Raw genomic sequence first — 16,585 nt, 5'->3', positions numbered from 1 at the left:
GACTCCAGTGGAAGTGGTGACACACAGGTTGAGAACCACTGATCTAATGTGTCTCTCAGCTGCTGCAACATCCATCTCCCTAAGTACTTACTTACATACTTGAGTGTGGCCCGTTACCAATGCATCCGACCACCGCCCCACCAACCCCACCCCCGCTGGTCCAGCTTTGACCCCTCTGCCTCTGCTTCACGTCTCAACACTAGCTGCATAATGTTTTCTCTCCAGCCAAAACCATGTCTGTGGCCTGGGATGTGTCTGGGGTTTTCTGGCCCCCTCTTCTGCCCCAGCCTCTGTCTCCATCCCCACTGGGGATAGCGCCTCCATGGCACCCTGTGTGGGCTTCCTATCTGTATCGTGGGGTTGTCTCTGCACATTCAGCTTCTTTATCTGGTGCTGTAATTAATTTCTGCAATCAACGTCCTCTCTTTTAAGTTGGAATTTAAGCAGTTTGAAGATTTAAGCAAATTCATACACTCAGTTCCAATTTGTGCAGTCAGGAAGTAATAGGTATAGACTTTGATGGGCGTTACTTTTTAGCCCACTGATGTAAAAACATAAGATATGCTTGATGATAAACACTCAACTAGTGCTGATTTTACTTAGACTTATAAGTGCCACACTTCTTTAGCCATGTAACAAATGCTGGAACATCTCTCTAGCTGAAGTCCTGTTCAGGTGTCAATTGTATTTCTCCTACCTTCTAAATGTATTCCTAACACACACACACACACGCACGCGCACGCGCACGCGCACGCGCACGCGCACGCGCACACGCACACCACGGGGGTGGGGTAGGGTGGGGTGGGAGACTTGGTACTAATTACCTTTCTGTGCCTGTGATAAAACATCACCAAAAGCAACTGATAGAAGAAAGAATTTGAGCCAGGCGTTGGTGGTGCATGCCTTTAATCCCAGCACTCCGGAGGCAGAGGCAGGCGGATCTCTGTGAGTTCGAGACCAGCCTGGTCTACAAGAGCTAGTTCCAGGACAGTCTCCAAAGCCACAGAGAAACCCTGTCTCGAAAAAACAAAACGAAGAAGAAGAAGAAGAAGAAGAAGAAGAAGAAGAAGAAGAAGAAGAAGAAGAAGAAGAAGAAAGAATTTGTTTGGGATAAGAGTCCATCGCAGGAGAGAGGCACAGTAAGCAGCAGGCATGGCAGGCAGTGGGCATGGCAGCTGAAGCAGGAAGCTGAGAGTGCACATCCTCAACCACAAAGCACAAAGAAGACAGTAAACTGGAAGTGGGCTGAGGCCAGGAACTCTCAAAACCCCACCCCCAGCCAGGTATGGTGGCTCACGCCTTTAATCCCAGCGCTTGGGAGGCAGAGGTAGGCAGATCCCTATGAATTCCAGACTAGCCTGATCTACATCGTGAGTTCCAGGCCAGCCCAGGATATGTATTGAGATCCTGTCTCAAAGGAACAAGAAACCCCCAAAAAACAAAAGTCCACCCCAGAGACATGCTTCCTCCAGCAAGGCCATGTCTCATAAAGGTTCCAAAACATCCACCCCAAACAGCACCGTCAACTGGGGACCAAGCGTTCAAACACACAAGCCTAAGGGGGACATTCTCAGCCAAACCGACACACACTTTTCTGCTTTTGTATAAATGGAATCAGACACACTGGCCGTGTTAACAAATGTGCTTTTTGTTCTTGATAATATGTGGAAAACTCCTCAAATCTGCATATTGGTGAGACCCTTGTTGTGATCCAGGAGTCTGTAATTGCTTGCATTCAACTTTCACAGTTGAATGCTCTGATTGCTTAGTTTTCCTCTGAGGAAACTGAAACAGTAGGATTTTCAGTCTCCAAGCCCCGTTATCTCCAGAGATTGCATGTAAATTCTAGCATTATTCAGTGATTATACTTACTTATCTGTCTTGGTGCAGGGGGAAAAGCACAGAACATAATGTCTACCATCTTAACCCTTTTTAAAAACAGAACTCAGGCTGGCAAGTTGACTCAGTGGTTATGAGCACTTGTTGTTCTAGCAGAAGGCCTGTGTACAGTTGCCACACCCATATGGTAGCTCAGAACCATCCATAACTCTAGTTCCAGGGGATCCAACACTCTCTTTATCTTTCCTTTGGGACTGTCAGCACACAAATAACAGCATAGAGACTTATTAACTATGAAAACTTGGCCATTAGCTTAGGCTTGTCCCACTAGCTCTTTTTTTTTTATCATGAGGACTTTTTTTTAAAGATTTTATTTATTTATTCGGTATACAACATTCTGCCTCCATGTATATGTGCAGGCCAGAAGAGGGCACCATATCTCATTATGGATGGCTGTGAGCTACCATGCTGTTGCTGGGAATTGAGGTCAGGACCTCTAGAAGAGCAGCCTGTGCTCTTAACCTCTGAGCCATCTCTCCAGCCCCCCACTAGCTCTTATAACCTGCTTTTATTAATCTACATTCTGCCAAGTGGCTCGGTTACCTTTACTCTACCATATGTCCGACCTCTTCAGTGTCTTCCTGGCATCTCACTGGTGTAGTCTGAGCTCCTAGATTCCTCCTCTTTTTCCTCTCTCTCCCTGGTAATCCTGCCTATCCTCTCCTGCCTAGCTATTGGCCATTCAATTCTTTATTAAACCAACCAGAAGGCGCCTTGGCAAAGACACATCTTCACAGTGTGCAAAAAGATTATTCTACAACACTCTTCTGACTCTTCTGACCTCTTGGTGTATGACTCTGCAGACACCAAGCATACCCATGGTGCAGAGGCATACACACAAGAGAAATACTAAGACATAAAATAATGTAAGTAAAACAAAATGATACAAATAAATAAACCTAAAAAAGATTCTTCATTTAAAAAATTAAAATTAAAAACCTGAGCTCAGCCAGGCAGTGGTGGCACACGCCTTTAATCCCAGCATTCGGGAGGCAGAGGTAGGAGGATCTCTGAGTTTGAGGATCTCTGAGGCCAGCCTGGTCTACAGAGGAGACAGTCCAGGACAGCCAGGACTATGTAGAAAGGCCCTCTCTCAAAAAAAAACAACCAACCAACCAATCAACCAAACAAACAAACAAAAACACCTGAGCTCATTAACAGTAAGATTGTCTGCATTGTTGAGTACAAATCCAAGGTCTCCAGAATGCTTTTCAGTGCTTCTGAAGCTCTGTTTTAGTAAACACCTTGGGTTCCTCAAATCCACAAGCTCCCGAAGCCACCAATCTGTTTTTAGATTCGGGACATCTGATCCCTCCTGGAACCTGAGACTGACTCCCTCAGAGTCTGACATTGTGTATCTGGCTTATTTCACTCAGCGCAGTGCCCTCAAGACCCACCTGTATCACAGTATGTGTCAGAATTCACTTCTCTTTTAGGGCTACATAACCTGCTACGTGCACGCAGCAAGTTTTATTTGGCCATTGATTATCAACAGTCCCTGGATTGCTTCAGCCTCTTGTTTACTGTTAATATTGCTGCAGAGAACAAGAGTGTGGAAATATCTCTCCCTCCCTCTCTCAATTACAAATTATTTTGAGACAAGGCTTTATTTATTCATTCATTATATTATTATTATTGTTGTTATTATTGTTATTATTATTAGTTTTTGAGAGAGGGTTTCTTTCTTTTTTTTTCCTTTTTTTTGTTGTTTTGTTCTGTTTTGTTTTGTTTTTCGAGATAGGGTTTTTCTGTCTAACAGATCTAGCTGTCCTGGCACTCACTCGGTAGACCAGGTTGGCCTAGAACTCATAGAGATCTGCCTGCCTCTGCCTCCCGAGTGTTAGGATTAAAGGCATACATCACCACTGCCTGGCTTGAGACAGGGTTTCCCTGTGTAACAGATCTAGCTGTCCTGGAACTTGCCCTGGCTGGCCTCAAACTCACAGAGATCCACCAGCCTCTGCCTCCTGAGTGCTGGGATTAAAGGTGTGCGCCACCACCTCCTGAGTTAGATAAGGTTTTGTTATGTACCCCAAACTGGCCTTGAATTGAGGATCCCCCTGCCTCAGCCTCCTGAGTGCCTGTACTGCTCTTGCACACAGGTCTTCACACCTGCTTCTGGTGCTCAGACCTGAAAACCCAAGTGTGGGACCTGAGACTGGCTCTTAGCCTTCAGGCACAGCTGAGGGTTTTGCTGGCTTTGCCTTCTCTCTCTCTTAGTCTACCAGTGCTCTTTCTCAGTTTACATTTCCCCATTGTCTTGATGGAACTGGAGGAGAGAGCAGAGCTATGGTCATTTGGTAAAACCTCTTGGACTGCTTGTCATGTGTGCTGATAAAGGGGCAGATTGCTGATGCGGTAATTCTCTAGCAGTCGTCTTTTCTCTCAAAGTGATTCTGCCTGGGATTTATGCACACTCTGTCGGTGGCATCTCTGTGGATGGAGTGAAGCACACTGTTTACACCTGAAGTTGTTTCCTGGTGTACAATGTTGAATTGACAAAGGACTTCATTTCCAGGAAAATGAACAGTCTATGAGTGGTATAAAAATGGTTTTATAGTGTATGTACACTACCAGATGCTCCTTTCTTTTAAAAAGCACAATGTTGGGGCTGGAGAGATAGTTAACCGTCCAATAGCTCCTGCAGAGGACCGGAGTTTGGTTGCTAGCGCCCATGATTGGGAACTCACAACCACCTGTAAGCCCAGTTCTAAGGAATCCAACACCCTCTACTGGCCTCCGTAGGCCCTGCATGCACATGGTGTAGCCACACTCGGGCACATACACATACACATAAAATAAACACATAAATCCATTTTAAAAGCATAATATAGGCTTGTTCTTTAAAGACATGTTCATATCATGCAGTGAGCATCTCTGGTCCAAAACACAAAACCCAGAATCTGAACTCACTGAACACCATGCACAATAAATACATCACCCACGGAAAACCCTGTGCCTAGCCTCCGGTGAACAGAGGTTAGACAAAGGAGAGTTAAAATTATTGCATCAAGCTACCACCAGGCTGTGTGCATAAGACACACATGAAACATAAATGGATTCATAAATCATATGCATGAAAATACTCCAATCATGACAAACTTAGAATTCAGTCTGGTTCCACCATTTTAGGTAAGGCTGCCCACCTGTCTTATATTAAGTGAGGTTCCTCACTTGCTGATGTCCTGTGTAAACACAGTTCTTGTTCACCATGACCACTCATTCTCAAACTAATGACATTTAAACATGCTTCTGGGCCATGTGGAGGAGAGGTTCGAGGTGTCTTCACAGAATGGGAAATTGGGATCAATAAACATGTTCCTGGTCACTTTAGTTTGGGTCAAGCTATGTCCCTGATGTGACCCCTTTTTTATTTCTTTTTTCTTTCTTTCCTTCTTTCTTTCTTTCTTTCTTTCTTCCTTTCTTTGTTTCTTTTTTTTAAAAGAAAGGTTTATTGAATACACTACAAGAGGCACCCAGCTGGGCAGTAACTAGAGAACTGCTTGCCACAACTTCCCTCTTTAAATTGTTTTTAGAATTTCATATCTACTCCTTTCTCTTTCCCCTCTAACTCCTCCCACCCCCCTCTAATTCCTCCTGTGTCCCACCCCCTCCCACTGCCTATCAAGTTCATGACTGGCATCTTCTTCTATAAGTATTGTTACACACACACACACACACACACACCCTACTGAATCCATTTAGCTTTGCTCATATGTACGTGTATTTAGCTCTTGGTTGCCTTTGCAACTGGTCAAAAAGCAGAGATTAAGTGACCGTAGTGTGCCCAGCCCCAACTGACACATTCACAATGCAATCCCAAGGCCCAGAGGACACCAGGAATGTGCTTGTAGAAAGACTTTAAGAGCCAGAGAGGATCAGGACTTCTGCTTCTAGACAGGACAGCAAAACCTCACTCACTTAATCTCAACGATATGGTTGCCTAGACTTGCATGGTGACACCAGCGGCTGAGAAGGTCTCATACTCCTTAACGTGCTTTAAGAGGAGTCTGTAGGCTAAGGCAACCCCTTCCAGCAGTGAGCAGTGCTTTACGTGATTGTGCCAGCAGGTGGCGCCCGAGCACCACCGTTTCTAAATGGAGTCCCAACCATCAGGCCCAACTTGTTACTACTGGTCCTTGATATCTGGAAAGACAAATATTGAGTGAAAGGAAAGTCTTTGGAGATACTTTACCCAGGGTGCGATCTTTTCTGGACTCACGGTAACGAGCACTTTTCGTGCTGGCCCCTAGCGCGACACTAACTGAGTCCCCCTGGTATCAGAGCCTCCTGTACCCCCTCTTCTTAACCCCACCCCCTCTTGTCTGGGACTCCGCCCCCGTGGTGTTTTGCATTGTTTCCTAATCGTTTTTTGTGCTCTTTTTCCGAGAAGTACTCCTGGTAATAGGCTTAGTTGAACTCTCCTGCCACACTGCCTTCTGTGCTAAAACACCAAAACAACCTGGGGGGCTGGGGGGGGGGGCTGCTATTGAAAGAACACAAGACAGGAACTCAAGACGGGAACCTGCAGGCTGATTTGACACCCTCTTCCTTGGGCACCTACACTATTGTGTGCACACACATATAATACACCCAATTTAAAAAACAAAAACAAGGCTTTAATCCCAGCACTCGGGAGGCAGAGGCAGGCACATCTCTGCGAATTCAAGGCCAACCTTATCTACAGAATTGAATCCAGAACAACCAGAGCTACACAGAGAAACCCTGTGTTGAGAAACCAAAAATAAGTAAGTAAATTAATTAATTAATTAAATCTTTTTTAAAAAAAAAAGGAAAAAAAATAGCACACATGGAAGGAGGCAGAACTCCTTCTGAGACACCTCACCTACCCTGTTTCATTCGCATTAATTATCTGTTGCTTTAAGTGTTTGGGGTACAAAGAAAGATTAAAACATGGTTCCTAGCCTCTAGAGCAGTGTTTCTCAACATGTGGGCTGTGACCCCCTTTGGAGTTAAATGACTCTTTCACAGAGGTCGAATATCAGATACCCTGCGTATCAGATATTTACATTGCGATTCGTAACAGTAGCAAAATTACAGTTATGAAGTAGCAATGAAAATAATTCTATGGTTGGGAGGTCACTGCAGCACAAGGAACCCTATTAAAAGGTGGCAGCATTAGGAAGGTTGAGAACCCCACTCTAGAACAACCGCAATGAACGATGAAAAATCAAGTAGGCAGAACTGTGACCTGCCTAAATTACCAGGAAAAATTTCCCCAGGAACAACCCTGGTTCTATCCCCACCATCCATATAGTGATTCATAATCACCTGTAACTCCAATTTCAGGGGATCCCATACCCCCTTCTAGCCTCTGTGGGCCCCAGAAATGCACATGGTACACAGATATGCATGCAGGGAAAACATTATTGCACATAAAATATGTTAAGGATGCCACGCTTCTGTCTAGTTACGGCCACTGCTGGCTCTGTGGCAATGCTTTGGTTGGAAACATTCATTATACAGAAGCCTCTGCTCTCTTGGTTATGACCTTAAGCCTGGGTATGACAAAACTCAGTGGTAGAGTGCTTGTCTAGCATGTGCGGGTTCTGTCCCCAGCACACATGTCACCCCCTGACACCAGCAAAACCCTGAAACCTGTGTTTACACATTGCAGGAACATTGTGCAGGCTCCTCCCAGAGGCTCAGCTGGTGTTGCACAAGGCCAGCTTGTGTGTTCAGCAAATCCAACCCTGAGGGGAAAAGTCGGTGCCACTGGGTCGATGAGAACAGCCATGGATATGGAGAAAGTCAACTCCATGGGCTTCAGGGAATTTGTGGATGTGTTTGGGAACATCATTGAAAAATGCCCTCTGGTCGCAGCTGCTGTGTGGTCCCAGCGTCCATTCTCTGACTTGCAAGACTTAGAAAATCACTTTTTTGCTTTTATCGATGCTCTTCCAAGATCAGGTAAGACTATGAGCACAAAACGATTTCCAATCTCAGCTATAAAAATAGTTTAGGGGGCTGGAGACATGGCTCAGTGGTTAAGAGCATTGACTGTTCTTCCAGAGGTCCTGAGTTCAATACCCAGCAACCACATGGTGGCTCACAACCACCTTGAATGAGATCTGCATGCAGGCAGAAGACTGTATACATAATAAATAAATAAAATCTAAAAAAAGAAATAGTTTAGGTTATTTTAGCCCTGTTACTTATACTTAAAGTTATTTATTGGGGTTTACCAGAAGGGTCAGTAAGCACCCTTTGAAGGTGCTAGGTGCTAAGTAGACCTCAGAGTGTGTCTGGTAAGACAGCATGGCAAATAAACATTGGAGCCTGGAGGCCACCAACGGGAATGGGGCAAAGACCTCTGTGAGTTACAGGCCAAAGGGCAGACTGAGGCTGGCCCTGTTCAGCCACCCAGTGTCTGCTTTGGCCATGCTCTGGATGCAAGAGAGAAGGCCATGAGTACATTTCAGGGACAAATACAAATCACTGGCATGTTTATAAGGGAAGTGCATTCACTCAGACCCCTTTTGGGGAAAAGAAGAAGTTGAGGTGGGGGCTGGAGAGATGGCTCAGAGGATAAGAGCACTGGCTGCTCTTCCAGAGGTACTGAGTTCAATTCCCAGCAACCACATGGTGGCTCACAACCATCTGTAATGAGATCTGGCACCCTCTCTGACCTGCAGGTATACATGTGGGCAGAACACTGTATACATAATAAATAAATAAATCTTAAAAAAGAAAGAAGTTGAGGTGAGTTGGTGTGCTCTAGGGAAAGAGAGAGAGAGAGAGAGAGAGAGAGAGAGAGAGAGAGAGAGAGAGAGAGAGATCCCCTGAAACATTTTGGGCCATGGGGGGGGAACATGAGGGTGTAGAAGTTCAGACTGAATGGCATAGAGGCCAAAGACATCCAGTCCCCGCTCACAGGCTGCCCTGATTCCATGACAAGCCTGACATACCCTTGGGGACTTCAGGCAGGAGGGTGACCCTCTGGTTTCACAAAGGGGCAGGCACACACTGCTACCTTCAGGACAGCTGTGACATTCAGTGGCTTCCCATCCTCACCTGATGTCCTCATAGGAGAACTTACCAAGGAAGAATGGGATTAATGCCACAAAAGCAAACTGGGGGCCCAGAGAGATCCTCCGCAGGCCAGAGCACTGGCTGCTCTTCCAGAGGACCTGGGCTCAATTCTTAGGACTCACATAGCTGCTCACAACTGCCTCTAACTCCAAAAATCTGATGTCCTCTTCTGGCCTCCGTGAATACCAAGAATACATGTGGTGCACAGACACAATGCAGGCAAGACACTCACACACATCAGATTTAAAATGTAAATGTGTGTATCTCAAACTGAAGCCCAGCATAGTAACCCAGGACTCACTGGGCTGCAGCCAATCCCTTGCACATTGTTTTTAGGGGGTGGGGGGAACAACTGGAAACTCAATGTTTTTAATGCCCCCGTTCTTAAAATAATGAATCCAACATGATATTTAAATGAATTTATTTATGACTATGTGTGTGACAGTGTACGTTTGTGAACTTCATGAATGCAGGTGTCTGTGGAGCCAGAAGTGGGATCAGATGCCCTGGAACTGGAGTTATGGGCAGTTGTGAGCTACCTGATGTGGGTGCTGGGAACTGAACCCAGGTCCTCTGCAAGAGAGTGCTCTTAACCACTGAGCCATCTCTCCACCCCCAATCTAAAGGTTTTTAAAGAAAATAGCCAAACTAGATGTCAATCTCACAGCTTCTGGGGATTTTCTACATAATCTAAAACAAAATTAGAAAGGTGTGTTCAAGCACTCACACATGCATGCACGTGTGTGTGTGTGTGTGTGTGTGTGTGTGTGTGTGTGTGTGTGTGTGAGAGAGAGAGAGGGAGAGAGAGAGAGAGAGAGAGAGAGAGAGAGAGAGAGAGAGAGACTCAGTGTTCTTCCTGGAGAAGGATTTGTTGGCTCTTTTAAAAGTTTTTTTTTTTTAATGTGCACTGGTGTTTTGCCTCCATGTATGTCTGTGAGGGTGTCAGATCTTGGAGTTGTGAGCTGCCATGTGGGGGCTGGGAATTGAACCCGGGTCCTCTAGAAGAGCAACCAACCCTCTTAACTGCTGAGCCATTTCTCTATACCCATGGATTATCTTTTCTAAAAAATGAAAGAGAAAGAAAAAAAAAAACTTTCTACCTTTCACAGAAAACTGAAAATCGTTGTTTTGGAGCAAAAGAGAGGTTGATCTCTCCTTTAGGTGAAGCTATGATGTATAGTGACCACTAGATGGCAGTACAGGATTAATATTGAGCCTAAGCCTTACCTGATACCATTATGTCTAGCCAATCAACTCTCACTGACCTAAGCAGAGGCAAGGTGACAGCTATGGTAAGAAAAGAAAGCAAGGATGAAACATACGGACAAAAACCCTTGGACCGACTCAGTTCTGTCCCAAGTCAGAGTGAGCCAGGGAAATGAACCACACCTAAGGCTGTGGGTTCCATCTCCAGCAATAAATTCTCTCTCTCTCTCTCTCTCTCTCTCTCTCTCTCTCTCTCTCTCTCTCTCTCTCATTCCTCTTTTTTTTTTTGCTCCCTGTCTCTGCCAGTTTCTCTCCATTTTGTCTCTCTGTCTCTGTATCTCTCTTCTCGCTCTTTCACTAGACCCCCCCAGTGTGTGTGTGTGTGTGTGTGTGTGTGTGTGTGTGTGTGTGTGTGTGTTTGCTCCTGTCTCTACCATACCAATTGTGTGGACTTTTTAGAAAAGCTGTGTACAGGCTACACCGGGCACAGGGAGATGGGTCAAGATGCTACTGCTATGGTTAAAAGTGAGAGAACAGGTGGTTTGCACAGTGGTTAGGGTAGCAGGATGGCTAGAAGCTGCTGGTGAAGAGGTGAGAGCTAAGGTCAACAAGATTTAGGTGGGTGGCTTTGCTGGAGGGAGACCAATATCAAGAAATGCTAACGATAACTCCTCAGTACTTTGTCTGAGTGGCTGGGTGGGTGTGCTGTAATTTTCCGGGGTACCGAAGACATAAAGTGGAAAATGGGAGCTTGTTAGTCCTGGTCCTAACAAGCACCAAAATGAAGATGCTGGTTGTACCACCGGCTCATAGAAAAGGAGCATACTGGGAGCTAAGGACAAACTAGATCCTGGCATCATGAAAGAATTGTGTGCACTTAAAACTGCATGACTGCTTGGGGTGTGGCTCAGGGGCAGAGTGTGTGTTTCACATGCAGGAGACCCTGAGTACAATCCCTGGTGCCAAAATATAAATATTTAAAAATAAACTGGATGATAGAGCAAGAGATGGAGTTTGGTTGGATGGTAGAGTGCTTGTTTAGGATGTGGGGAGCCCTGGGTTTGATTCCCAACACATGGCATAATCCAGGCACAATGTCTGTACTCCCAGTACTAAGACGGGGCAAGAAGTTTATCCTCAGCCATGTATGGGGTTCAAAGCCAGCCTGGGCTACAAGAAACCCTCTCTCTGAAGAAAAATTTAACAAAACAAAAGTAAGCCCCTGGACGAGAACACTTACTATGTGATGTGAACCCCATTCCTTTCACTTCTGACAACTGGGCTGAGCCAGACAAGGACAAGCAAGTGAGGAGAGCCAGGTGGCAGGATGGTGACAGGGCGTGGCCATTGGGCTCAGGCTAGACTGCTATCATTAATTGACTCCATTGAGGGCAGATTGGAGACTCAATAGAGTGAACTGGATAGAGAAATGAGGAATTAAACAACAAGGATGGGAGAAAGCCAGAGAAATAAGGACAAAGTGGAAGGAAATTGAGTTTAATGGAGGCTGATTCTGCCTTTGGGATGATTCTCAGTGCTTCCCCCACTGGCTAGGAGATGAGATGGAGGAGGATGGAGAAATGCATACATGAGGTGTACAAGTGAGGTCTGAGAAGGAAAACCACAAGTGAACTCAAAACACCCAAACCAGGAGCTGGAGGGATGGCTCAGTGGTTAAGGGCACTTATTGCTCCTGCAAGGGCCCCCAGCTCAGTTGTCAACACCCACTGGGTGGCCCCAAACCACCTGTAAATCCAGTTCCATGGGATCACATGTCTGTTGCCTGCAAGGGCAGCCACAAGTATGTGACACACACATGCATATGCAATTAAAAACGAAGAAGCCACAAGTGAAAACTCAGTGGATTGTCCTGAAAACATGGCCAGTAAAGCTATAGGAGCCCCCAGGGAAAGGGGACCCAGAAGCTGCCTTGAAACTATGAACAAGAGAGGAGTGATTGGGGTGTGCCGGGCACCCACATTTATCCCTCGTACACACACACACACACACACACACACACACACACACACACACACACTTCAAAACAAAGAAACCACAAGTGGAAACTCAGCGTGAGTGATATATGCATGTAATTCCAGCACTAGGGAGGAAGACAGCAGTTCAAGTCCAGCCTTGTCTAGAGGAGACCCTGTCACTTCTCTTTGTCTAGAGAAGTGACTGAGAGGTTAAGAGTGAATACTGCTCTTGTTGAGGACCTGAGTTCTGTCTGTTCCTAGCACCCACACCAGGGCTCACAATCACCTGGGACTCCAGCTCCAGGGGGTCAGGTGCCTCATCCACGGACACATCCAGGCATGTGTACACACTTGCGTGCCAACACACAAATATTTTAAATAAATATTTAAAAAAGATCTTTTAAAGTAACTCAGCTTTTTTTTTTTTTAAAGAACACTGGTAAAGGAGTTGGCCTTTACTAGGCAACACAAGACCATCCGTTGTTCCAACCATTGTTCCAAGAGTGGGTACATATGACTGGTGAAGACACAGGGTCATGATGGGGTTCTGGGCAGGTGCCTCTTGCTCCAAAGGTACTGTTGTTGTCAGCCTACTCTTCACCTACGGACTCAGAAAGTCTTCATGAAGACATCTGTGTCCTGGGTTCCCAGTAAATAATACCTACCTACACCTAGTGTCAAGTCCTGACACTCAGAGACATAGCTGGGAGAATCAGAGTTTCTATGAGATGTTAAGAAACAGGCCAGCCTAGTCTTCTGAGCCAGTTCCAAGACAACCAAATCTGTTACACAGAGAAACCCTGTCTCGAAAAACAAAAACAAAAAGAAACGAACAAGAAAAAAAGGAGGGACCAGGAGACTGCCCAGCATTGGGCCACCCACGTAGGGAAGACTCAGGATTGCAGGCTGACTTCCACAGTCTCCAGCCACCTACTGGAATTATTGGACACGGCTGGGGGTACCTTGAAGGAGACCCAGTGTTGATGGGAACTAGGGAAGGTCCTTGCTGTGGGACTGTAGGCAGATTGAATACTGGCCTCCGCAGTACCCAAGGGATCAGTGATTTGGAGCAGTGAAGGTGGGGTCTGTGTCTGGGCAAGGCAGCTTTATTTCTTCTGGGTAAGCTAGCATTTCAGACTTCAGTTCTTTCTTGTTCTGTGTGTGTGTGTAAATTTCGGTTCCCCTAATTTAGCGTATTTTCTTCTGCCCTTTGCTCTGCTCTATTCTGGGCCTCTTTTTTTCTAGTCCCCCTTCTTGTCCTCTCTGCAAGAGTGGAAAACACATCTCACTCCTAGGCAAACATTAACCCAGGCGATGCTTTCAAGAGGGAAGATAAACCCTAGGAGGAGTGAGAAGTGAGGTGTAAGGGCAAGAACGTTTGGGGCGGGGGTGGCGCTGCTAGGCAGCCCGCTCCCGCTCCACGCATGCGCATGCGTACTGTCAGGTTCTCGAGGGACAGGGAAAAAAAAAAAAAAAAAAAAGACTTTCCATTCCCGAGAATCCCACCCATAACTACTTTGATGGCAGCTTGGACTGACCCGGGAACATATGCTGTAAAGCAATTGGGTCCTCCTGGAGTTGTTTCAATTCGGAACAAGAGAGGATCAATTGGGGGTGCACGGTCCTTTAGTATCAAATGTGTCATGTGCCGGCTCCCCTGCAGTAGCCAAGGCTGCCTGCGCATCCCGGGATTGGGTGGCTGTGATACGAATCTGCTCTGAGTGGCATGGCAACCGCCAGCCCCTGGTGGGGAAAATTCAACACCCACATGTTCGCACCACCCGGAAAGCGAGAGTGCAGAGGAAGAGCGAACTAACTACTCCTGATTGTGGTGGCCTAGAATTAGGGTACCCAGGATATGGGAAGAGTGGGATTGGCGACCTCCTTAACCTTGCAGGGATAGGCACATCACTGAAGGGGGCTGTGGGCTTAGAGCGAAGGGTACAGGTGCACAGCTCAGTGACCTTGGGCAGATAGACTAAAGTTTGCTTTCTGAGCCTCCACTGAATATTCTTTTTTTAAAATAAGTTTAATGTCTATTTTTATTTATGTGAGTGTGATTGCATGCCATTTGTTTGTGCGCCACAATGCCCAGGGAGACCGAAGAAATTGTCGGGTGTTCTGGAGCGGGAGTTCCATATGCAAGGCTCTCAGGACACTGGCTATGGTTTGCTTTGTGGAAGGCCTTACTTCCCATCCTGTTAGGGGCTGGGTGGGGGGCTGAGTTTGAGGAAGATGAGACCACACCATATTTAAAGGTTTTTTTTCCTTTTTGTGAGTACTGAGATACAACGTACTAAAGGATGTTTTAATTATTTCCATTTCCAACAAAGCCTACCTATTCCCACTGCCAAAGAGAGACAGACATCTGCTTTGTGTGGAGATGGACTAAAAAGGCAGTTGCATCTCATGGTTCCGTTTTCCTGAACTTCCTACTAACACGAACTGTTTGTGCATTAGGTGCCAGGGTGTGGGGCACCTAAATGAATTATCTTTAGTTCTCCATAGTCGGTAAATTAGTAAATTAGAAAGCACGGCTCTTCTTTTACACGGGGCCGCCCTCCTGGCCACATTTGAGATCTTGCCTAGCCTAGGAATTCCAATTCGTTCCTTACAGTGTTTAAACCATGTAATCTGCCAGGACGCCCGGAGTTCCCTTGAATTAGAGCTAGACTTTCCCACGGTGTGAGGCCTAGAAGAACAAGCACTTTCGTCCACGCGGGCTCTTTAGGGAATCTGAAGTTAGTCCCCGGAGAAGGAATAACAACACAACCCCAAAAGAGTGGGTGGGCCTAATTAAAGAAACAACCCCCTCCAACAACAACAACAACAACAATAAAAAGGCAAACCGCTTTCATCAAAAGCGGAAGAATTTCGGTGAAATGGATTTCCGTTTCGGTTAATCCGCCAGGCTCTTGGACCGTTTCATCCCAGAAACCCAGAACTCACACTTAAAGTCACAAAATCTCGGCATTTATTTGTCAAGCCCCGTGGATATTATCCTCTGGGCCCACCCCACTCCTGCCTCTTCTCTGAGCAAAACGAAGCCCATTCCAGGACTTTTGGCGGAAGTCTTCAAGCCCTCTCATCCGGCCCCCTTTCAACATCAAAGCCCCCCTGAGAGCAAAGGACTTTGAATAGATAGGAGTAGCTGGGACTTCTTATCGCTCCCCAGCTCTCGGGCCGGCAGAGCAGGTCATAAATTCCCAGCCTCTTCGACTGCCTTCTTTCTCCTCCTTTCCAGGATCCCCCTAAGTCTGAAAGCCAAACCTGTCATTCGCTCCCCGCCCCCGGGTCCTGGCAGGGGGGAAAGAGGGGCCCGCATCCCGTCATTGGAGAGAGAGGCCACTACCGGGGGACCCTGCTTGGCTTTCTGATCTGCGGGGAGGTAACTCTCTGTCGGTGCGTGTCTGTGCTTCCCCGCAGGCCAGGAGGGCATCCTGCGTTGTCATCCGGACCTAGCGGGCCGTGATCTGCAGCAGGGCACGCTCACCGCCGAGTCGCAGCGCGAGCAGAGCCAAGCGGGCCTCACCAGCTTGGACGCGGATGACCGGCTGCGGCTGCAGCAGCTCAACGCGCGGTACAGAGAGCGCTTCGGCTTCCCGTTTGTGCTGGCTGCGCGCCTGAGTGACCGCGACGCGGTGCCCCGGGAGCTAGCCCGCCGGCTGCACTGTCAGCCAGAGTCCGAGCTGCGTACCGCTCTGGGCGAGGTGAAGAAGATCGGCCACCTGCGCCTGGCAGATTTGCTAGGCGCCGATCCTGCCAGGGTGGAACCGCCCCGGAGCTGGAGATCCGAACGCCAGTAAGATAGCCACGGAAGGGACTTGGTGTTTGTTGTACACCCTTCGCTGGAGGCTGGCTCGGGCCTGGAAGAACAATCCACTCACCCACACAAAGGGAAGTGGAGAATTGAAGCAATCACACGACTAATGCAGTCTTTGTACACCCATCCACACAGCACGCGTCGCCAAAATATGTCAGATTCTAGAGCGTTTAGCGCTTTGCCCCCGATTTATCCAGCTCGCTGCTTCAATTCTCCACTCGCCTTGCGGCCTGCCCACACTACAGCCTTGGCGGATTGAAAGCTCCTATCCGGCTCCCCCATTCTCTCCTGCTAAGCAGGAGCTGGAAATGCAAAAGGCACTCACTGAAAAGGGGTCCTGCATTCCATAGTGATCTTTCTTCTACTCTGAAATGCCCATGAGAATTGAAGTTGGGAAGAAAAATTAAAACACTGGTTTTGGTCCCAGGTGACCAACTAGCCGTGGGAGTTGAGTCCTCCCACTCAACTTCCAGCCTGGGAAGATGCCCTGAGGAGGCCAGTGTAGTGTGTGTGTGTGTGTGTGTGTGTGTGTGTGTGTGTGTGTGTGTCCAAGTTGGAAAGTTTTGATAATCAGGAGCCAGTGTCACCCTTGTCCCTCCAGAAGATCAGCCTTTGGTGATGGCCCTGC

At 47.1% G+C, this 16,585-nt stretch overlaps 1 protein-coding gene across 1 annotated transcript; it reads left to right on the top strand.

Annotated features, from left to right (window-relative positions):
* Positions 1 to 7,655: 7,655 nt before the first annotated feature.
* On the top strand, positions 7,656 to 15,940 carry Urad (ureidoimidazoline (2-oxo-4-hydroxy-4-carboxy-5-) decarboxylase). The gene is made up of 2 exons (XM_027413690.2): positions 7,656 to 7,830; positions 15,561 to 15,940. The coding sequence occupies exons 1-2, from the start codon at positions 7,656 to 7,658 to the stop codon at positions 15,938 to 15,940; spliced, it is 555 nt and encodes a 184-aa protein (XP_027269491.2).
* The last annotated feature ends 645 nt before the right edge of the window (positions 15,941 to 16,585 follow it).

The sequence above is a fragment of the Cricetulus griseus genome, chromosome 4 (genome assembly GCF_003668045.3).
Source record: "Cricetulus griseus strain 17A/GY chromosome 4, alternate assembly CriGri-PICRH-1.0, whole genome shotgun sequence".
NCBI lineage: Eukaryota > Metazoa > Chordata > Mammalia > Rodentia > Cricetidae > Cricetulus > Cricetulus griseus.
The sequence above is the reverse complement of the archived record's forward strand: the minus strand, read 5'-3'. Positions and strand labels throughout refer to the sequence as shown.

Coding starts and splice junctions, on each gene's coding strand:
- Urad (XM_027413690.2), top strand. CDS start 7,656: ATGGATATGGAGAAAGTCAACTCCATGGGCTTCAGGGAATTTGTGGAT. Junction 7,831..15,560: donor CGATGCTCTTCCAAGATCAG/GTAAGACTATGA, acceptor GCTTCCCCGCAG/GCCAGGAGGGCATCCTGCGT.